General features: G+C 61.2%; 1 protein-coding gene across 6 annotated transcripts; it reads right to left on the reverse strand.

Annotated features, from left to right (window-relative positions):
• Positions 1-82: 82 nt before the first annotated feature.
• SCRIB (scribble planar cell polarity protein) lies at positions 83-21,153 on the reverse strand. 6 transcript variants are annotated; one of them, XM_081266032.1, is made up of 38 exons: positions 20,690-21,153; positions 19,190-19,307; positions 19,036-19,114; positions 18,853-18,942; positions 18,714-18,770; positions 18,564-18,627; positions 18,374-18,448; positions 18,163-18,307; positions 17,568-17,686; positions 16,443-16,642; positions 16,205-16,371; positions 15,993-16,123; positions 15,774-15,899; positions 14,928-15,086; positions 13,960-14,355; positions 12,849-12,911; positions 12,303-12,392; positions 11,703-11,780; positions 10,622-10,945; positions 10,475-10,534; positions 10,153-10,380; positions 9,655-9,765; positions 9,268-9,561; positions 9,010-9,198; positions 4,540-4,650; positions 4,407-4,463; positions 4,223-4,297; positions 2,915-2,977; positions 2,426-2,509; positions 2,147-2,254; positions 1,911-2,058; positions 1,693-1,840; positions 1,434-1,619; positions 1,212-1,354; positions 1,090-1,127; positions 879-953; positions 548-599; positions 83-459 (listed from the first exon to the last, which is right to left on the reverse strand). In XM_081266032.1, the coding sequence occupies exons 1-38, from the start codon at positions 20,846-20,848 to the stop codon at positions 314-316; spliced, it is 4,956 nt and encodes a 1,651-aa protein (XP_081122158.1). In that variant the 5' UTR covers positions 20,849-21,153; the 3' UTR covers positions 83-313. The 6 variants fall into 6 exon arrangements, with proteins under 6 accessions (XP_081122158.1, XP_081122157.1, XP_081122156.1 ...); XM_081266031.1 differs by having other exon boundaries at positions 10,454-10,534; positions 14,928-15,083; positions 20,690-21,152; XM_081266030.1 differs by having other exon boundaries at positions 10,454-10,534; positions 20,690-21,152.
• Positions 21,154-21,555: the final 402 nt, after the last annotated feature.

Here is a 21,555-nt window from a genome sequence, read left to right on the forward strand (position 1 = left end):
ATGGGCAGGCACAGCTGGGCACTAGCCTTGCTGGGCAGACCAGCGCTGCAGGTGGGTGGGTGGCTGGAGGGACACATAGGGGTTAAAATGTAGTCAATTTTATTCTCCTTAAACCACAAAATAGAGTCTTTGGTTGTACAAACGTCACTAGTTACAGTCTCGCCAAGAGAACCCGCTTGGGGTGGGTCAGTCAGGCACAGGCCAGGCCCCTGAGGGGTCTCTTTAAAATGCTAACACCCAGGTTAAAAGACTGGGGCAAGGGTGGTGTTGGAGCTGGCAGGCCCCCACCCCAAGTCTGGGGAGGCCCCGCCCCCTAGGAGGGCACAGGGCCCAGGCCCCGCCGCCCAGGCCGCATGGGGCGACGGCTGCTGCACAGCGCCACATCTTCAGGGCCCAGGGAACTGGGGGAGGGCCTGCCTAGGAGCACCAGGGCCACCTCTCCGTCCTCCTCCTGAGGGCCTGGGGGTGGGGCGGGGGCAAGGACAGGAAGTAAGCCCAGGGTGACCAGGCACCCTGGGAGCTTACCCCCAGCCCAGCACCAACTTACCAGGGCTAGGAGTTGGTTCCAAGGACCTCAGATCCTCCACAAAATCTGGCGACTGTGATGGGAAGAGGGGCTGGTCAGGGCTGGTCCAGACCTGGCTGAAACCACCCTGGTGGACCTGGCCGGCCCCCCTGGCTCTGAGGCCCACAGAGCCTGGGTGAGGACACAGCACAGCTGGGCTGCAACAGGAGAGAAGAGGGGGGAGGCCCCATACCAGAGAAAGAGCAGGGAAAAAGTAGGGGTGGACAGAGCTCAGGTGGGACAGGCACAGGGGAGTGGCAGGAGCGTGCACTGGGCCCATGCGCGTGCAGAAGGGCCAGGAGACTGCCAGTACCTGGATGTCATAGACAGGTCTGGAAGAAGGGAGGGCTGCGAACGCCCTGTAGTCAAACTTCTTTCCAGACAAGGGCTTGAAAGGACAGCGTGAGGGGGGAAGAGGCAGAAAGTGCGAGGGAGAGGTGAGGGCGGTGTGGGGGAGTCTGCACCTGCACCGCCGCCCCCATGCCGCAGGGGTGCAGGGGGGGAGACAGCTGCGGGCGGCTCACCAGGCGTCCCGGGGTGGTGCTGGTCTGGAGGCCGAGATCTGAGGTACAAGACACTGGTATTGGGAAAGGCTCGTAGCTGGCAGAACCCCACCCCCACCCCGCATCCTCCCAGACACACCGACCTTCCAAGGGGGTGGGCGATGGGGTGGGAGCGGGCGAGGGGGACTCGGCCAGCCGCTCCAGGGGCCCTCGCTTGCTCCGGCCCTCCTGGGACTTGCTGAGCACCATCTGTGCGCGCAGAGCGTCCTGCTCCAGAGACTTCATCCTGCGGAGACCAATGGGTGGGCGGAGACCAGGGAGTGGGCGCGGCGCGGCCCCGGGGTCTGGGTGGGGAACCCACTTACCTGGCCGCCCTCCACAGCGCCCGCTTCTCTGCTTCCTGGGCCCGGCGCTCCGCTGGGGACAGGGCCCGCTCTGGTGCCGCCAGCTCCGGGCTCTGCATGCGCAGCCGCTCCTGGTGGCGCCGCTCAGCTTTGGCTGTTCGCACAGGGGCGCTGCCTCCCACGGGCAGCGGGGATGCAGGGCTGGGCCTAGGGGAACAGGGAGGCGAGTTGAGGGGGCGGGCACAGCGGGGGAGGGTGGGGGGTAGGGGGCGGAGCTCACCCGCCCAGGCCGGCCCAGAGCGGCTCGTCTTCCTGGTGCTCCTCCTCAGGGGCCTCCCTGTCCAGGGCGAGCCCAATGTTGGGCCCGGCGGTCGCGGTCGCGGCCTCCTCCCGCAGCATCTGCGCCCTCTTCTGCTGCAGCTTGCGGGCTGCGGGGAGGTGGGTGGGTCAGGCGGGGCCATACACACACACCCCGCCCCCCCCTCCCGCCCTCCTCACCTTCCTCCTCCTGCATCTTCCGCAGGTCGTCGGCACCCACCAGGGACACGCGCTTGGGGGGCCCCTCGGCCTGGGGCACCCGCACCTCCGATTCAAAGTACTTCTGCCGCTCGCGGAAGGAGAGCTGCTCCGGGGAGGCTGCGGGGGGCTGGGGAGGTGGACCTCACACTCGGCCAGAGTTCCTCGGCGGGCACCCACCCGCACTCAGTGCGCAGCACCGCAGGGCGCCCGCCTACCTGGGCAGCGCAGTCCTCGGGAGGGTGTGCGGCGGGCACTGCGGCAAAGGCCCTGTAGGCCTGCTTCACGTTGGCGGGCAGCTCCTCCGGGGAGGGCGGGGAGGGCGTCTGGGGGCGGAGTGCCCGTGAGGCGGGGTGGGGGGCAGCTGTCCACTGCAGCCACCGCCCAACCAGCCACCAGCTGTCTCCACGGACTGCCACTGATTCCCCCCCCCTCGCCCTGTCCCGTAGAGGGGAAGGAAACTACCACCCCTACCCCCTGTGGGACAGGACACTCACGGAGCGGGGATCACCTCTGCCCCTGGGAGCCGGGGAGCCCCTTGGCCAGGCCTGAGCCAAAGGCTGGATCACCCCGGGTTTTGTCTGCAAAGGGCAGGGAAGGGGGCAGAGAAGTACAGGATCAGAGGTCCAAGAAAGGAGGGAGAGAGGGAGGGAGCCAAGCTGGACAGCAGGGGCCGGGACATGCACCTGAATGCCTCAGCCTTCGGGGACTGGGCTGGCAGCTGGGCTCCAAGCGGGCCCAGTGCCCACCCCATCCTGCAGGGCAGGGTGAGGGGTGCCTGAGGCCTGGCCCTCCTCTCGCAGCAGGATTGGGGGGGGGGGGCATGAGGGACCCAGGCAAGGGGTGAGTATACTGGTGGGTCCTTGGTGCTGGCCCACGTTCAGGGAGGGCTGGATCCCCTCCAGGAGCACAAGCACTCCCCCTGTGGAGGCCAGCTCCACACAGCACCCACCTACAGCACTCCAGGGGGCAGCAGAGATGCTCACCTGCTGGCCTCCAGGGGAGCAGGGGGCCTCCGCCATCTTCCCTCCGGTTGTTCCAGATGGTACCTGCAGGAACCAGCTGGTGGGTGGGGGAGGGCTAGGCAGAACTGTGTCCCAAGTAAAAGGATTTGGGGGTCCCTAGCACCCATGCTGGCAGCACAGAAGCTGCTACTCAATTCTCTGACCAACCACACCCCCAGGGATATATCGGGACAGGCTTGGCCACCACAAAGGGTGTGCCCCAGCCAGAAGGCAGGAGTTTGGGGCTGGGGTTGTGGCTCAGCAGTAGAGCATTCGCCTAGCATGTGCGAGGTCCTAGGTTCGATCCTCAGCACTACATAAAAATAAATAAAAAACAAAGGTATTGTGTACACTAAAAAATCAAAATATTTTTTAAAAAGAAGGCAGGAGATTGGGCCTGGGCTGAGCAGCTAGCTGAGTGTGAGTTCACAGTAGCAGCTGCAGCCCAGAGCTGTGCAGAGGGGCCCCCAAACCCAGGACACCCCAGCAGTGAGAGCCGGGGAGTCCTCCCACGATCCACCAGCCACTGTGCCCCCTCCTAATGAGAGGGTGCTAGGCCCCACCCCTGCTTCCCTCTCCAGGTTTTGTGCAGCAGGAGGGTCCACACCCAAAGCCCAAGCAGGCTCCTTCAGTCCCCAGGCCCACCAGGCCACTCACCGCCTCCCCCACTGCTCCAGCAGCGTCCTCCCTGACCCGCCCCTGAAGCACTCACACTCCTGTGGGGTCTCCCAGCAGCAGCTGACTGGGGTCACCCTCTACCAGTGTTATTTATACCTCCTGGGGAGGAACGGGGGCTGAATGTCCTTCCTGTCTGTCCCCAGACCCAGTGCCCTGGAGGCCACACCCAGTTAATGCTAAGCCCTTCTCCATTCACCCTGGCCTCCCAGGACACTCTGCAGCTGCTCCAGCCCACCCATTCCAGGGCTGCTCATGCCCGCCCTCCCCCACCAGGAGCCTGGAGAGACTCTGGTGACTTCCAGCTGCCTCTACCCCAGGAGCCCTTCTGCCTGCCACTGGCTGGACTGTTTCCCATAAGGATGAGGCAAGGAAGAGGTCTGGGGCTTTCAAAGGACCCCTCTCCACGCGTGACTAAGGTCAAGAAGTACAGGGTAAGACGCGGCTAGGCTCCTCCAACCCCAGCCTGTGCCCCACCCCACAGAGGCTCCTCCTCGGTGGCCTCGGCACTCAGCCCATGGCAGTGGCTGGCCAGGTGAAGAGGGAGCTGACAGGCTGGTGGGCAGATGGACAAGGCGACAGGAGGGTGCAACTCAGCACACGTGGGACACTGACCCTCTGCACACTGCCAGTGCTGGGCAGAGCAGCCAGGACACGGTAGTCCAGCTTCAGGGGCTCCAGGCTCTGGCCCTGGGGAGCAGAGTGACACGGCTAGCTGGGCTGTGTGCCTGGGCATGGACTGCACTGCTTCAGGGGAGGATGCAGCCCAGAGCACAGAGCCAGGCCCCAGGGGACTCACCGTGGCCTCCACAGCCTCAGGTCCCCAGTGTGGGGTCTGACTGGGCAGTTCCTTCTCCTGTGAGGGGAGCAGACAAGTCAGGCATCAGCAGTTCAGGTCCCCGGCCCTGGCTGCCAGCCACAGGAGTTCTGACCTTGCTTGGGCCCTCAGGGCTCAGCTCCCGGTCGATGGACGAGATGCTCTCCAGGCTGTTCCGGTGGCTGATGCCTGCTGCAAAGGGGTTGGCAATGACACCTGGGGACACCTGAGAGGAGAGGAGTGGCTGAGGGTGGGGCTCCCTGCCAGTGAGGTCCCACCTCCAGGGCAGACTGAAGCCTGGGACCAGCAGTGAACACAGAAGCTGACATCCCACAAGCTCGGCTGACCACAGCTGAGGTGGCCTCTGTAGTCGCCCCAGGAACAAAGAACCAGCAGTCACCAAGATGGAGGGAAGGAAGCCATTTGTGGGTGATGCTCCTCAAGGGACACCAATGCTGCCAGAGGACAGGCTGCATCTAGAATGTGCACTGAGTGCTGAATAAGGGTGCCAAGGAAAAACCCAATTAGTTCCAAACCTGAGAGAAATCAGGCAGGACCCAGAGACTGCAGTCTGAAGGAGAGGGGCCTGCGGGAAGCTGGGTGGATGCCAGGAGCAGGGCAAGGGCAGGGGAGGCCCTCCCAAGTGAGCTTGGGTCAAGGGTGAACAGGCAACGGACAAACAGGAACGAGAGCTCACTTCCACTCTACAAGGCACCAAAGGAACCCACGTGGCTCTGCCACCGATAGCAGAACAGGGAGGAGCGGGCAGCAGCACGGTGCAAAAGAAGGCACCAGCAACCACCCTGACCACGGGCAGGTCCCCACCATGGAGGGACACTCCTTGTAGGCTGAAACACAAACTCGGCTGTTTTGTTTCTAAAAACACAGACCGCCAAGACCACCAGGAGCATGAGCTCTGGACAGAACACCAGTACAGGGCAGGCTTGCTCCGTGGCTCAGATTTGGACAACGCTGGCGTCAAGCAGCAGAACCCTGCTCCTCAACCTTTTGGAGGGCTGGCCCAAGAGAGGCAACAGGCCCTGTGGGGTGGGAAGGACCATCACATACAGAAGGACTGAGAGAGAATCCCACATCCGAGAAGGCTGCTCAAATATGGAAGGGCTGACCTGTGGTGCTGCAGGCAAAGGTGGGTGGGCCACCGAGTGAGCTCAGCAGCCTGCAGCTCCAGAAATAACGGAAGGCAGCAACTGCTGGCCACTGGACACACGAAGAACACACGCCCCGAAAGCAAAGCACCACTCAGAGGTCACACCCTGGCTCCTCAACATCACCTTCCCTGAAGGAACCAGCTACCCCAGGGCTGGGCAGGAAAGAGGGAGGCCAGCTAAGACACCTGGAGTGAAGAAGAAAGTGCTGGAGAGGGCGGGTGACGTCCAAAGGACCCAACCTTGCCTCAAGCCAAGGCTGGGACAACCTGAGCACCAACATAAACTGTGACAACAGTCACTCATGAAATCAGCGGAACCACGCACGGATGGACGAGTATGTAACACAAACACGGTAAGGGACAGTATGTCCTCTGAGGGATCCGCAGCCACGACAGCCCTCGCTCAGGCACCATCAGCGGGGGCTCAAGCTGCGGGGGAAGCCTGATGAGGAACAGGAGATTCACACACACAGAGAACCTCCAGCCCAGAAAGTCCAAATCCAAATTCAAACTGTAGTTGTGACCACATGCCCTTTGCCTCTGCAACACCAGAAAGCTGAAAGATGGTTATGTCAGACTTCATGGCCAGGGACCGTCGGTGTGGGAGACTCTGGCCAGCGGCTGAATGTAAGGTAGGTCTGCAGAGAACTCCAGAGGAAGAGAAAGGCCGCAGCGAGTCCTCTGCACCTGACGCACAGGAGGCCAAGGGAGAAGTCTCCAAGTCCACATGGAGCAGCCTGCTCAGGGGCCTGGCACAATGGTGGTCAGGTGGGTGCTTGCTGAGCTGCTGGGCTATCTGTCCCTCTCGAGGCAGGCCCTGCCATTGCCCCTCTACAGACAGAGACCAGGAGTAGAAGCCCAGTACCTGCCCAAGGCCTGGCGGCCAGCAAGACCCTGCATTTATCCAAACTGTGCAAGAGCCCTCAAATTGCATCAGCCCTAGATCACAGGCCAGGCAAGTTCTAGCACATGCTGGGCCACTGTCAGAGCACGGGGGAGGCGGGAATATGCCACTCACCAGCTGGCGAGGCATGTGGCAGGCAAACTGATGCCACAGGTGTGAGGCCAAGATGACTCAAGTGGACCCAGTTTAGGAAAAATTGTGAGGGTGAGGACAAACACCTGTCCCATTCCCAGGGGGGGTCAGAGAGTCCTGGTAGACAAGGGCCAGCTGTGCAGGGTCCTTTGAGATTCGTGAGAAGCCAGGAATCCAGACGCTGCTGCGGAGTCCTGGGTTTCAACGTGGGCTCCTCTTTCTCTTGAGTGCCACGCATGGGGCCGGCACCTTGGTGGGCCAACCAGCCAACTGAGCCCACCAATGTGAAGACGACTTCAGAAAACTCAACGTGTCAATTCTCACCCTTACAAACAGCAAGGACCACAAAGAAACTACAGCAAACGCTGCATAGGGAATGAAACAGTCCATCAGCCGGGCACTGGGAAGGAGGCCCCGTGTCACTGCTGTGGACTACAGGGTTCTGCTGTGGAAGCACAGCAGCTGGCCAGGGTTTACGGGAACCAAGAACAAGAGCAACCTAGGAATATGCTTGAGAATAACTCGCCCCAAATACCAGGGCCCCAAACCAATTCCTGTTATGGAGCCTGGCAGATTCACTCAGAAGCAAAACACAACACACAGCACTTCTTAAGGAGACAAAAGAGCGAGTGACGTGGGTGATGAGGTTTTGGGACACACTGTAATGTAAAATGGCAGTATGCAGCTGGCACGGGGACCTAGTCCCGAGTCAAGCCTCGGAACACCTGGGGCTGAGTACACAGCGCAGTCGCATCTCCCCCAGGTCAGCAGGAGACGAAGGTTAGGGCCAGTCAGGGCACACTGCCCTCCCCTTGAAAAACAACTCCAGATGGACACAGAGCTGCATGTTTAAGAATTAAACCACAGAGGTGCTGGCAGAAAACAGGACCATGTCTTCATGATCTGCAAAAGCAGAAGTTTCCAGACGACTTAATAAAAATCATAGTTTTTTTGTGACTAAAATACACAATTTTAAAAAGGAAACGAAGACAACACAGCTATGTGCTACAGAGCACACGTGGGTCACCTGTGCCCAAGGACAGTGGGTGGGCACCTGCGGGGTGACAGCAGCCTCAGGTCCCGAGGAGTCCCGACACTCCCAGGGAAAGCACTCACTTCCATGGGCAGAGATCCAGGGGCTCTCGGCCCTGCTCAGGCCCCTCTGCCCTCAGCTGTGGAGGACACCTGCCCAGACTTTCGCTGTGACCCTCCAGAGGAGCCAGACGCCAGGTGAGGGAACACAGGCCTGGCGTCACCTGGGCAAGCCAGCCCTACTCCTGTGGAAGTTCGCACCCTTCCCCACGGTGTCCTTTCTCTAAGTCTGAAATGAATAAACGTCTTGAACAACATACGTTAAATGTGCACTTTAAGATCAGTGAAGAAAAGGCAGACACCTTCTGGATCCAGACCACTTGGGCATAGAGAAACTCATCCCCCAATCCACCAGTGCTCCCTCGTGCACAGCAAAGGGGGAGGACGGCCAGCTCAAGTCCCGCCATGGCGACTGGGATGAAGACACATGGTTTCCCACAGGGTTTCCCTCGAGGGGCCTGCGAGAAGAGGCTGTCTGTGGCTCTCAGCCAGTGGTGTCTTTTTAGCTGGCATCTGGCAGGAAGTCACCATCCCAAAGATCCACTGTAAGAGCCAACCCAGGGTGGCTGACTATCCCAGAAACCAGGCAGAGTGGTGACACGGCACCGTGTCCCACAGACCACTTGACCAGCAAGGGTGCCCTTTGGGCAAAGCTGGTGGTTACTGCAGGTAAAAATCTTCTGGAGGCCTGTTTGGGCCTTCAGGCAATGGTGCTGAGGGGCCTCTGGTGGGAGACAAGAGGGCCAAAACCACTGGATGAAGACGGCCTGTCCAGGACGCAAGGTTCCTGGGCCTAGCCCTGGTCCCTCCTTTCCGCAAGTGTTGGGAGGTGGCTGACGCCCCATCTGCGTCTCTGCCCCAGTCTGAGCTCTTGCTCTGAGGCACAGAGCAGTCAGATAAGATGGTGGGGGGTGAACTCTGATGACAGGCCACCAGAGACCCTGGGGTCAGGCTGGGCCAGGGAGAACAGGAGGTCACAGCTCCCTGTCAGCCACCTACCACGCCCAAGGCCTATGGCTGGACCTCTTCTCATAGAACCAGATCCTGCCATTGCCCAGACACATCACAACCTTTTAGTGCTTCATCCTGCCCAGGCAGGAGTCTCCAGAAGGCACAGTGGCCAGGGCTCTGGAGAGAAGGCAGCCTGGCATGGGGTATGCCCACAGCTCCCACCTGCAGCTGGCTCAGACTGTGGAAGGCTCTGCTGCCCAGCCCACACAAGGGTCAGCTCATTACCACCCTTTGGGACAGTACTGACACAGCACCTGGTCCCCAGAGTGGTCACTAACCTCCAAGGCTGTGGTGGCACTGGTGTCAAACCCCTCACAGACGAGCACGGTCAGGCTGTCACCCACGCTGCGCAGCAGCTGCACGGCCTCTGCGTGTGTCAGGCCCAGCAGGCTCTGCTGGTTCACCTCCAGCAGCCGCAGCCCCACGCGCAGCCGGCCATCACGCCCGGCTGCCCCCGTCGGGCTTACCTGTGGAGAGACCCGCCTGAGACTCTGAACTGGGACCTGCCTACAGAAGCAGAGGGGCAGGGTCCTTACCTTGGAAATGAAGATGCCCTCGTCTGTGGGGTCGCAGGGGTTCCCTGCATGGCCCTTGGCACCCCCACGGATGCTGATCCCCAGCTTTTCCCCAGGGGCCTTCTGGATGCAGAGCTCCCGCATGCCTGGAGGTGGAGGGTCCCTCCGCACCACCAGGGACAGTTCCAGGCAGGGCCGGAGCAGGGCACTGACTGCCTCTTGGTGAGTGGCCTCCCGAACATCCTGCCCATTTACTGCCAGAATGCGGTCCCCCACCCGCAGGCCACAGCGAGCGGCCAGGCCGCGTGGGAGCACCTGTTGAAGAGGAAGGCAGCAGCCGGTGGGCCCCCCAGGGTGGGCAGAACAGGTCCCCTCTGTCCAGAGCCACCCACCAGGCCCTCTATCTACCTTGGAGATGAATACGCCAGGCTCCTGGACACCAAACGGGTGGCTGGAATGGTCGGAGCCCCCAACAATGCTGAGCCCCAGGGGGCCCCCAGCCCTAGGCAGACGAACCTCCTGGGGACATGGGACAGGCCTCAGAGAAGGGAAAGAGTGGAAAGAAGTAGGGGAACTGCTGGTCTCTGTGGTTGGGAACAGAGTTTGGGGAGCCCCAGGCACCTGCAGGGATTCCCATTGCCTCTGCAAAACCCCACTGCCCAGACACCCATGCAGCTAAAGCCTGTGTCCTCATGGGTGGCCGGGCAGGGAGGTGGTGTAGGGCAGGTGGACCACAGCAAGGAGGCAGCTCGCGGAGGAGGGCTCCGTTTCTCAGGCACACGGGGAAAAATGTGCAAGTTCCTTTCTGCCCAGAGTGGCTGCAGGGCCGTGAGCAGGGGCTCTGGGAGAGTCCACACCCACAGCAGAGCTGAGCGGATGCCTGGCAGGGGGCAGCTGGAGGCTCACCTCCACTGGGTATGGTCCTTCTAAGGCAGCAGCCAGGAGACCAGGGGCCGCAGTGGTCGTGGCAGTGGCAGCAGCAACAGTGGGAGTTGGGGAGGAAAGTGGGGCGGGGCTGCAGGGAGGGGGTCCCCCTGTCTCCCGTTCTAGCAGCAGGGCGATGGTGGGGGAGGCAGCAGTCAGCAGTGACACAGCATGGTCATGCCTGGCCTCAGTCATGTCCACCCCGTTGATCTGTGAGGGGACACTCAGGTCAGAAAGGATGGGCAGGACAAGGCACTGGGCAGGCCGTGCCCATCCCACTCACCGAGAGAACACGGTCGCCAACCTGCAGCGTGCCTGCTCGATGGGCAGCACCACCCTCGGCAATGCGGGAGATGAAGATGCCCTGCAGGGATGGGGGAGCCGCCACTGTGAGGCCAGCAGGCACAGATGCCCCAGAGCCCTCCCTGCACCCCCAGCCACCCTGCCTTACCCCGTCACCAGCCCGGTAGGGTGTGGAGCCTTTCCCTCCAGCAATGCTGAAGCCCAGCCCCTTCTCACTGCGCACCAGGCAGGCCACATGGCACTGACGCACAGGCCCAGGGAGCTCAGGCTGCAGCAGGGGCAGGCGCAGGCCGCCTCCCCGCCGCTCTCGGGGGCTGTAGTCGTCCTCGGGCCGCAGGGGTGTGATGGTGACTGCGTTCTCAGGTTCTACCATGCGTTCCCGCCACACACGCATCTGCACGGCTGTGCCTGCCCCTCGGAGGGCCTCCACAGCCTCATGGTGCTCAGCGTCCTGCAAAGCCACGCCGTTCACCTGTAGGTGTGGGAGGTCCGGCACACGTCAGCACCCAGCTGCGGCCACCCAGCCACCCCGACACCTGAGCACTGACGCCATGACGAGGGCTCGTGTGGCCTCTGCCCACGCTTCCCTCCATGGATGGGAAGGGCAGGGAGAGGGGGTACCCAGAGCTCCTGGTGGGCTTCGTCCCCACCCATGCCGGTTCCCAGAGCACAGGCAGATGCCCCTGGAACAGTCCACACCACTGACCTTGCTTCTGGAAACCTACCATCTGGGTCTGTCTGAGCAGCCCCAGAGAATGCCCAGGATTATCAGGTCACCGACCCCACACTCACACGCCACCTTGGACAGGAGCCCCCAGGAGAGGCTGGGGTGAGAGCTGAGCAGGAGAGCAGGAGGAGCACCAGCCTCTTCTGACACCCTCAGGGCCCTCACCCTTGTCCCCACAGGAAGGGCTCAGCCTGTATCTAACAGCCAGGTGCCCTGGTGGGGGTGCCAAGTCTCTCACCAGGATCTGAGCCCCCCAACCTGCTGGGGTCTGACCCCTTTCCAAGCCCTCCCAATTCTGGGGTTTTAGGTGCCTGCACTACACATCCTGCCCAAAGACTGTTTGGGGGAGTCCTGGGGGCTGGTAGACAGCTCCTGGGGTCTTGGGCTCAGGGCTTCTGGAGAGGGTAGACAGTGCCCCCATCCGATAGGCACAACTAAATACCCCAACAGCCCAGATGGCACCCCAGAGCACAGGTGTCACTGGCCAGCAGTCACTACTCACCTCAAGGAGTTTGTCGCCCACTCGGACTCCAGCCCGGGCCGCAGGGCCCTCCTCAGACACCCGAGAAATGAAGACACCCTGGGGACAGGAGTTGGGGATTCCTTAAGCGCCTTCTGTCTTGCCCTTACTGGGAGGCCAGGAGGCACTTACTGGAGGGAGACCTGGTCCCTTCAGACCCTAGCCCAGCCTGCTCTCTAGGGATGCTGCAAAGATCCCCAAGAACATGAAGGAAGACATACGGCCTAAGTAGAGACCACTGTGGGTCCTACGTCCAGGAAGTAGAAAGTGCGGGTCAGGACTTTGACCCCGGCACCACGCCCAGAGTGTGTGAGGGAAGACCAGACTGCAGAAGAGAAACAAGCTGACCCCTCCACAAGCTGCTCTGAGACTGTGAACTCCTACGTGCACACATCCCCACCTGCCTGCTGCCTTGGGCCCAGCCTATACACTCTGGGGCTGGTGGCCAAGTGCAGGCAAAGCACACAGAAGACTGAACTGTGGGGTTGGCGGCAGGCATCCAACAACCCTTGGAGCAGAAGCCTCTGGGCCAGTGAGTGTAGGCAGGTCTGGGGCGGGAGAGAGCCCAGGGCAGCTGCTCACCTCGTCATCTCCCTTGTAGGGGGTGGAACCCTTGCCCCCTGCGATGCTGATGCCAAGGCCCCCAGTCTGGCGCACGATGGTGAGGGTCAGCTGGAAACAGAGCAGATACCGTGTTTGGGAGGGCTTGAGCCGTCTGTGTGCTTGCGGCACAGGAAGGCCAGCCACAGACAGCTCCTTTTGGTTTCTTTTTGAGGTCCCTCCGCCTGCCAGGGTAGCAGAGGCAGAAGAGGAGCTGGGAGGTATCTGAGGCGTGGGGCAGTCACAGCTGCAGAGAATGAAGACGGGTGGCCTGGCGTTGGCCCTCTGTTTGTCCTCTACAAGAAAGGCTGCAGTGGGGGCAGAGATGTGCTGCCTCTGCCAGAAGACCAGCAGGCCCTGTCGGGGCAGCCCCAGGACCCCATTTCTGTAGCAGCTGCCAGGAGCTCTTCTGGGAAAGGGTCTATGCTTAAGTGATGGGGTGGGGAGAGGCAAGAACCCGCAGCCCAGGAAGCAAGGTCAGCAGCAGACCCGGGCCCAGAGCACAGAGCAGCAGTGAGCAGTACAGACCTCTTCCTCCTCAATGCGAGCAGGCTCTATCAGCAGGTTATTGGCCTGGTCAAACGACACGCCCTGTTAGGACAGGACCAGCGAGGCATGCAGGTTAGCCACCGCCAGGGACCTCCACCACCTCACCAGCCCGGCCATGAGCAGACAAGACAGAAGGAAGACCACACCAAGCTCCTGCTGCCTGAGCCAGTCCCTCCCAACTTGTTCCTGGCACTGACAAGGGTTACCTCTGTCTATGACACAAGGCTGCAGACCTGACAGACGGTAGGGTTGGGCTGGCTGGGGGGAAGCTCCAGAGTGGGGCTGAGCCCAGGCCTAGCCATCCCTGATAGGACCCCAGGCTTCTCACTGCCACATGTCATCAGCCCACGCTCAGGGTAGGGGCATCATGGGGGTGGGGAAGGTGGGTCCTCTGGGCAGCCTGGGGCTTTCTTTGGCATCAAGGGTCCCCATGAGCAGGAGGGACCTGTTATGAGCCATTGAGAACAAACTGAGGATCAGGAAGGCACAAGACAATTCCCCAAGAATCTGCTGGGAGCCAGGGATGTCTTACAAGGAAGAAGAGTGACTGTCAGACCCACAGGACAAACTGCATGCCAGCAGCAGGGCCTCCTGGCCAAGTCATGGCTAGGCAGGGAGGATCCCGGGAGCCAGCAGCTCTCAGAGAGGAGAGCACCCTGCCAGCGCCCCCTGTGCCCAAAAGGCTGAGGGTATGGAGTGCACCTGCCCTCAGCTTCTGGGTCCTGCTGGCCTGCAGGTCTAACAGGCAAACACTGGCCCAGAGGGTCGCCGTGAGCCTCGATGAAGGTCAGTGCTAGTGCAGAGGTGCCCAGGGACTGAGAGGGGCACATGGGGATGACACTACTGATCACAGCAGACACTCACGTCAGGGCTTCAGCTAAGGCCGACCCTGGGGACTTGTAGTGAGGCGCACACAGAGACGCTGCAGTCACAGCAGAGATGCACCCACCCCTCCTCCAGGCAGCCAGGGGGCCAGTGGGTGGAGGCCTGACCTGAGGGGCTCAGCCACAGGGCAGGACTGGGCTGGTCTCCATGCTGCCCATCCCCAGGTGCCCTAGGAGGGCCAGAGGGAAGTGCACGTGAGACCCACCTTGACAGAGGGTGCAGAAGTCGCAGGTTCCTCCTTGTCCTCCTCTTCTGTAGTGGCCTCGCCTTCCTCCTCAGCCCTGTCTTCCTCCTCCTCTTCCTCCTCCTCCTCCTCTTCCTCCTCCTGGGCCCGAGGAGCCCAGGGCATGTGGGGGCCATTGTGCCAGGTACCAGGCCCTGCAGGGCCCTCCCCATCAGGCTGCATCCCCTGCAGAAGGGCTACGACAGCCTCAGGCTGCGGAAGCTTGGAGATCTTGAAGTGCTTCTTGTAGTGGGGTGTGTCCTTTCGAATGAGCCGCTGCCTCCCACCTGGCAGGGGCCAGGGGGCCTCAAGCTGCCCCTCCTCACTCTCGCCATCTTCACTGGGCAGCAGTGTATCCTCTGCAAAGTGTACTGTGGGCTGTGCGGATGAGAACACAAGGGTGGGAGCAAGGCCCAGACCCCCTTCTCCTTCCAGGGAGCCAGGCTTTGTAGCTGGGTACACCCCAGAGTCTCAGGGAGGCTCCCTGTTGTGCCAAGGACAGGGACTCAGTACACTTTTGGTAAGAGACACACAACCACCAGCCCCAGAAGACCAGGGGCGAGGACGCTCTTTCTATAGACACAGAGCACACAAGTGGAGACTTTATGATACGCAAAGACCAGTGGAGTACCTACAGGGGTCAGAAAAGGGGGCCATTTGGGGACAGTAGGTAGATGATGGACCTGACACTGCTGAACCTGGCTGTGGGGTGGGAACCCTTACACCAGCCTGCATCCTCCAGGAAAACTCCTGCAACATGTTGCCTGCACCCAGGACTATCACCCCATCCCTACTCCTTTGCCCATTGTCTGGCCATTGTCTGCCACAGCCTGGTGACCGTCCACGTGGAAATCAACCCTAATCACACACCTACTTGGCTGGGGCACAAGGCAGGCAGTCTATAATCTAGCTGCTAAAGCCTGGCCCACCTTCTCCCTGACCATCCTCACCTCCACGTAGTCTTCCTCTGTGTCTTCCTCCTGGCTGGGTGGTGTGGCTTCCTGCTGTGCCTCAGCTGCCGGGCCCTCAGGCTCGCCCTCAGAGGCTGTGCTGGTGGGTGGGCCAGAGCCTCCACTTGAGCCTGACTCTGCACTCAGCCTCTTTTCCTGCTGCAGACAGTGGTATCAGGCTGCCCACAGGCCCTCTGCCTGGGCTATCCCAAGCACAGCATCCCCAGCAGGCTCAACCCTGCAGTAGCCCCAGGCCCCTGGGAACTGAGCCTCCAGAGCTACTGAAACACAAAACCACATTTATGCAGCCCAGCCCCTAGGAATGGCTCTCCCAAAAAGTGGAGGAATGAGAACCATACAAATTCCCATGAAGACATGGGCCTGATGTGAGGCTCCCCTAGCCAGGGGCAGGTGGCCCTGCCAGCCAGCACCTGCCCTCTGCTCACCATCCCACTCACTGGTTCTGCTGCTCTCAAGGATCAAAAATGCTCCCAGATCCTAATGTCAGTTGAGCGCGCCAAGCCCGCTCTGCTGTAGCACCAGACCCCTCCCCAGTACTGAATGTGTCCAGGTAGCCACACAAGTGCCTGGGGAAGAGGTCTTACCCCTTCCCAGACCACCATCCTGTGTCACCAGCACGTGACTGGCACAGGCCCTGAGCACCCTACTCTGATCCCAATATGCACTCTGCACGAGCTCCCAGCACCCAGTCTGCCCTGCACCTCAGCCTCTCATAGCTCCCCCAGGCTGCTCCCCGAGCCCCACTCTGAGAACAGATGCTTCATCCAGGGTTTGGTGACTGGGAGCTGGGGAGAGCTATCTGCCAGGTGCCGCCGTCATGCCTACCTCCTCTGTGGGTGAGGACGGGCCAGGGCCTGGTGTGCAAGGGCAGGCCTCACCGCGGCGCTCTTCCATTCCCCTCTTCATCACCTTCAGCTCACTGGGGTGGGGAGTGGCCCGACGCTGCAGGCCCTGTGTCGGGGACAGGGATAAAGGACAGAGGCAGGGCAGGGGTCAGGCAGGGGCGAGGAGCAGGCACACCCAGGGTCCCCATGCCCCCCATACCCGCTTTTCAGCAGCGGCCTCCTCAGCATCCTCGTCACCCTCAGGGGCCTCCAGGAACTGGATGACGCTGACTCGGCTCAGAGGGGCTTCACTCCAGCTTTCTGAGGGGCTCCCCTGTTGCCCAGAGTCCTCTGCAGGAGACAAACATCAGAGGCCTAGGCTGGCCCCGAGCCTTGTCCACCCAGTCAAAGCCACAGCTGCCAGCAACCTACCGAGGCCGGGCAGAGGCTGCTGGGGCAGCAGGTAGCAGGTGAGCACCTTCTCGCCAGTCTGGGCATCGTCCTCAGTCTGGAATCGCAGCATGGGCTGCGCCTGGTTCTCAGCCAGCCACAGTGCCTTGAGGTTGAGGTGAGTGAGCGCGAACGGCAGACTCCGTAGCCTGGGCCAGGTGGGCACAGTCAGTGTGTGCTAGGGACACGACCAGTGCCCAAGGGCCAGGTGGACACTCACCGGTTCCCAGCTACATCAAGCACGTGCAGCTCGGCTGTGCGGGCGAGCTCAGGAGGCAGGACAGCCAGGCGATTGTCCCTCAAAGAGAGAACACTGAGTGCCACACAGCCTCCGATCTCAGGTGGTAGCGCCTCGAGGTGATTCCGGTCCACATTGAGGTTGGTGAGCTTGGTCAACTTGCCCAGAGAGCGGGGCAGGGCCTGGTCAGGAGAAAAAGGGGTCAGAGGTCAGCAGAAGACCCCTGGGGTATGAAGAAAGAAGAGGAGAATCCTTTGGGGCAAATTAAGGGTAATGGAAACCATGATCAGCTTTAGCCAGGGATCCTCATGGCCTCTGGGAATCAGGGATGTAGAATTAAGCTGTATCCCTCGCTCTGTACCCGCCTGTGTGCTGGCACCAAACCCTGTCAGGCCACCCAAAACTTCTGACTACACTGTCCATGGACCTCTCCTGCAGACGTCTCAGGGCTAGGTGCCTGTGGGCCCCTCTGATGCACGGGCCAGCTCCTGCTCTGTCTGCCCCTTGGCCTCGCTGCTCTCTATTCTCCCCACTGAGATACAGACATCCTGTGTGAAGGGGCGGTCCAGATGCCTTGCCACCGGATGGTAGCAAGGTTGGTAACCACTCCAACCCTATTCCATAAACTTTCCTCTGTCCCGCTTTGCAAGGAACAGATGTACCTGAAAGGCAGCCCCCATGTCCGGATCCACATCCATTCCAAAATCAGACCCGTTCTTACCGGTCCTCCCCTCTGGCCCTCGCCCAGCACAACACACACTACAAAAAACAGGACCTTAGCTCTCTACTCCACCTGGCAGGGCCCTGCCCTGGCCCAGAGACCCCACCCTGCCCTGGCGCCTACCAGGGAGCTCCTTCTTTGACCCAAAGTTTTCTCCACCTGAGTTTGTCCCAGCAGGGGACACAGAGAGACAGACCCCAACAAGCCTGGCCACCAGCATCTGCTAGCACACAACACATACGGTGCTAGCAGCCCCTTTGGCTCGTGCTGTGCGCTGGCACTCTCATTGTACCCTACACACTCCAGGCCCCATCGTCTCAAGATGACGCTGAGGACAACTCCTTAGGAACTGAGCACCTCTCTGCCTAGTAGCCAGGGTTGCCTACCGTTAGCAGGTTCTCTGTGAGGATCAGCTCAGAGAGGTTCTCACAGTCACCAATGGCCTCAGTCACCTCACACAGGCGATTCTGGTCCACTTTCAGGATAGACAACTGCTTCAGCTGACCTGGTGTCAGGGAAACACAGTGATCAGGCTGAGTGGGGCCAAGGGCAAACCTGAACGCCTGACCCAACCCTCCAGTAGAGACCAGCTTTCTGCATGGCTACAGCCAGATCCCATGGCTCCTCAGAGGACCCCGAGAACCCTGAGCTGCAGCAGACCTGTGCTCACCCTCCCGTCTTCTCCACTACAGACCTGAAACAGCCCTGCCCACCTGATTTCTTCTGGGAAAACACTATGCCCCTATCCATGTTCATAAGCCCTGAACCCACTCTGCCACGTGAGCTACCCTGCCCCTATAGGCTGATACCTAGATGTCTCAGGACCCAACTTGAGTCTGGGCCTCAGTTCCCTTCCTTGAGATGCTTCCAGCTTGGATGACATAAGAACCCTCACCTAATGCCCACCAGTACCTTTGCTGACAGCTTGTGGGGCCGCCTGACCAGGGCATGCAACCCCTAGGCCCCCCTGGGTGCACTGACCAATGCCATCAGGAAGCCGCTGCAGCAGGTTCTGGGACAGCAGCAGGTCTGTGAGAAGTGCCAGACCCCCCAGCTCTACCGGCAGCTCCTCTAGCCGGTTCTCAGACACATCCAGACACACCAAACGCCTTAGGTTCCCGAGCTCCTAAAGGCAGGCACAGGGTCAGAGGACAGCAGCTGGAGGTAGGAGGCCAGTCCCGCCCTCACTCACCGGGGGCAGTGCTGACAGTTGGTTCCGGTCCAGCCACAGCTCCCGCAGGTTGGGCAGAGCTCCCAGAGTGTCCGGCTAAAAGAAGGGATAAGGACAGGAGAAACCAGTGTGGCCACAGAGATGCCCTGCTTTGCCCACCAGGAGTAACTATCTTACACCCCCGTGACCCACCCAATGGCTCCCACCATACCAACACTTCTAGGTCGTTGCCTCCCAGATCCAGCTGTTCCAGCTTGACCAGAAAAGACAGGGACCTGCACAAGAGACAGTCTTGGTGTGGTCTCAAGGCCCAGGCCCAGCATCGCTCCGCCCATGCAAGGTGGAGGCCCAGCACACTCACGCAGGCAAAGACTTGAGCAGGTTCTCCCGGAGCTCCAGGGTCACTAGGTTGGCCAGACTGAGAGAAAGACCAGGGCTGAGACTGAGGGAGGCAAGGCCAAGCTGATCCTCCCCCAGACCAGTTCACAAGCAGCACTCACTTGCCCACATCCCCGGGCAGTGCCTGTAGGGACACGTCATTCAGGGCCAGGTGAGCCAGGCTGCGCAGCTGTGTGAAGCCATCAGGGAGTCTGGCAGAGGAAGGGGAAAGCAGAGGACCTCAGATATTCAGAGCAGGACTGCAAGACTCACACAGTCACACTGACCCCCACCACTGAATTCACCTGGACAGAGGATTCCCACTGAAGTCTGCAATCTCTAGGGCTTTGCAAAACTTGATGCTCTCAGGTATTTCAGGAATATCTGTGGGAAGGTCACCATAGAGAGATGCCTACAGCTGCCAGGAGCTCCTTGTCTCACCCTGTATTGCCCACCTACCGTTACGGGACACGTCCAGCTCCACCAGCTGCATAAAGTTGGCCACTTCAGGAGGCAGCCGTTGAATCTCGTTGTCACTGAGGCCCAGCTTGCGCAGGTTCAGCAGCCGAAAGAAGGGCTGTGAGTAGGGGGTACAGTCAGGGAATGGTTCCACAGCTGCAACCCCCGAGGACAGAAAAGGGCTCCTGAGGGGCCTGGAGTTATGACTCAGTGGTAGAGCGCTCACCTAGCATGCACAAGGCACTGGGTTCAATCGTCAGCACCATATAAATGTAAAATAGAGATGCTGTATCCACCTCGAACTTAAGAATTAGTATTAAAAAAAAAAAAGAAGAAGAAAGAAAAAAGAAAAGGGCTCCTGAACACTTAGAAAGTCCCAGGTCTCTAAACCTCTTCCTGCCCCAGGTCACAAGGTACAGGGATCTAGCCATGATGCCCCAGTTGCTGAGAGGAAAACAGGCAAACACACAGCACCCAGCCCCGGTCAGACTCCATTTCCCACTTGGCGTCTCGTCCCCTGATCACCTCACAGGAGCCTCCACATCTGTTGCATCTCTCACGTAACTGGCCCAGCTGAGAAGCTGCCCAGAGTGACCCTCAGACCTCCAACCACCACCCTAAAAACTTCTTTCATCCACAGATCAGTCACCGAGGGACCCCCCCCCCCATGGTGCTTACTGCTGCTTTCTGACAATAATCAATAAAAGCTCAACAAAACCCACAAAAAGAGAGGGGGAAAAAAACCCCTAAAAACAGCAAACTACCACAAAACATTCAACGCCATACACAGGAATCACAGGGCACACAGACAAGTTCTGTTGGTGACCACAAAACACAGAACTGCCCAGAGCAAAGCCACGCCCTCCATGGCACCCAACCCCTGGACAACGGATCATTTAGACCCGTGTTCCTGAAAAAGAAATCTTTCATGATCTGCTTTCTCTTGGCTCCTTTCTAGGGATTTTGGGAAGACCCTAGAAGAAAAACAAGCTGACGGGAAGAACCGTGGGACACGAGAGTTGACCCCACAGAGAGGTTGCGGAGAACAAACCTGACAGGTTGGGCACTCTAGGAGGCCCCACCCAGCCCGCACCCAAAGGGAAAGGCGGCAGTGCAGGGAGAATTCCAGGACCCCACCTTCGGCGCAGCCCAGCAAGTTGTATCCACTGCCACGCCAGGTCCACCTTCTAACCTGGTCCCATCTCCCTCCCTCGCCCCCGTGCACGGGTTTCACTCACTTCGACCCCATCCCCAGGCACGGACCCAAGGACCGTTGCCACCTGGTGCTAGCGCAGGCGGTGGGGGTGGGGGTGGGGGTGGCCGACCGGGGCGGGGCTCTGGCCAGTAAGAACCAGCAGGGCCGGCTTGCAGCTCGGTGCCCCGCCCGGCAGCGTCCGCCGAGGTCTCGCTCCAGCCGGCAGCCGCAGCGGGACAGTACCCGTCCTGTCCGCCGGGCGCCGCGCCTCGGGCGTCAGGATGGCAGGTGCGGCGGCCGCTCACCTTGGGCAGCTCGCGCAGCTGGTTAGCGTCCAGCAGCAGCTCCTCCAGGCTGCGGCTGTAGCGGTAGATCTCCTCGGGCACAGCCTGCAGGGAGCAGTGCCGCTTGTCCACCGACTCCACGTGCCGGTTGCAGCGCCACAGCGGGATGCACTTGAGCATGGTGCGGGCGGGCGGCGCGCGCTGGCTCGGGGGGCGCTCGGCGGGCTCGGGCCGGGGGGCGGGGCTCAGCCCGCATGAGCGCCGGGCGCGCGGGCGAGGCGGCGCGCGGGGGGCGGGCCGCCGGGACCCAGACGCGGTGTGGCGGGCGCTGGGCCCGGCCCGCGAAGCGCGGCGCGTTCAGACTGTGGTGACCGCGCGGGCGGGGCCCGGCGACGCTCAGGTTCTCAGGCGGCGGCGGCTCCGCATCCCCGCCCCCCTCAACTCGCCGCCCGTCCGCCCGCACAGCCGCAGCCGGAACCGCCTCTGCTGCCCGCGACGGCCTGCGACGACCGCCCGGCCGCGCTGCCCGCCGGGAAACCGAGGCCCGCCCTCGCCACCCGGAACTGCAGCCCCCAGAAGGCCCTGCGGCGCCTACGAGGACCCGTAGCGGCAGCACGCACAGCCTGCCGGGACGCTCCGCCCCGCCCAGGCGCGAGACGCGGCGGCGGCCAGACACTTGCACCTGTAGGCCTGACCCGGAGAACCACGAGCGGGGCGGAGAAAACGGCACTCGTTTCGTCCTGAATTTAAGTGCCTGAGATCCGCGACTAGGCCTCCCCCAGCACCAGGAGCGTGGGCGATAGCGGCAAACCCATTCCCAGGGACACAGCACAGCTGGGCGCCCAGCCCGCTTGCACAGGCCGGCCCCCAGCTCCACCGGAAGGCAC

This window comes from Spermophilus citellus (genome assembly GCF_964194105.1).
Source record: "Spermophilus citellus genome assembly, chromosome: 14".
Taxonomy (NCBI): Eukaryota; Metazoa; Chordata; class Mammalia; order Rodentia; family Sciuridae; genus Spermophilus; species Spermophilus citellus.

What these genes read in the sequence shown, in the direction of transcription:
- SCRIB (XM_081266030.1), bottom strand. Translation starts at nt 20,848, where the DNA reads ATGCTCAAGTGCATCCCGCTGTGGCGCTGCAACCGGCACGTGGAGTCG. An exon ending in AACTGTCAGCACTGCCCCCG is followed by an intron (nt 18,308 to 18,373) that starts GTGAGTGAGGGC and finishes GCCTGCCTTTAG; the next exon opens with GAGCTCGGGAACCTAAGGCG. An exon ending in AAGGACCATACCCAGTGGAG is followed by an intron (nt 9,766 to 10,152) that starts GTGAGCCTCCAG and finishes CCATGTCCCCAG; the next exon opens with GAGGTTCGTCTGCCTAGGGC.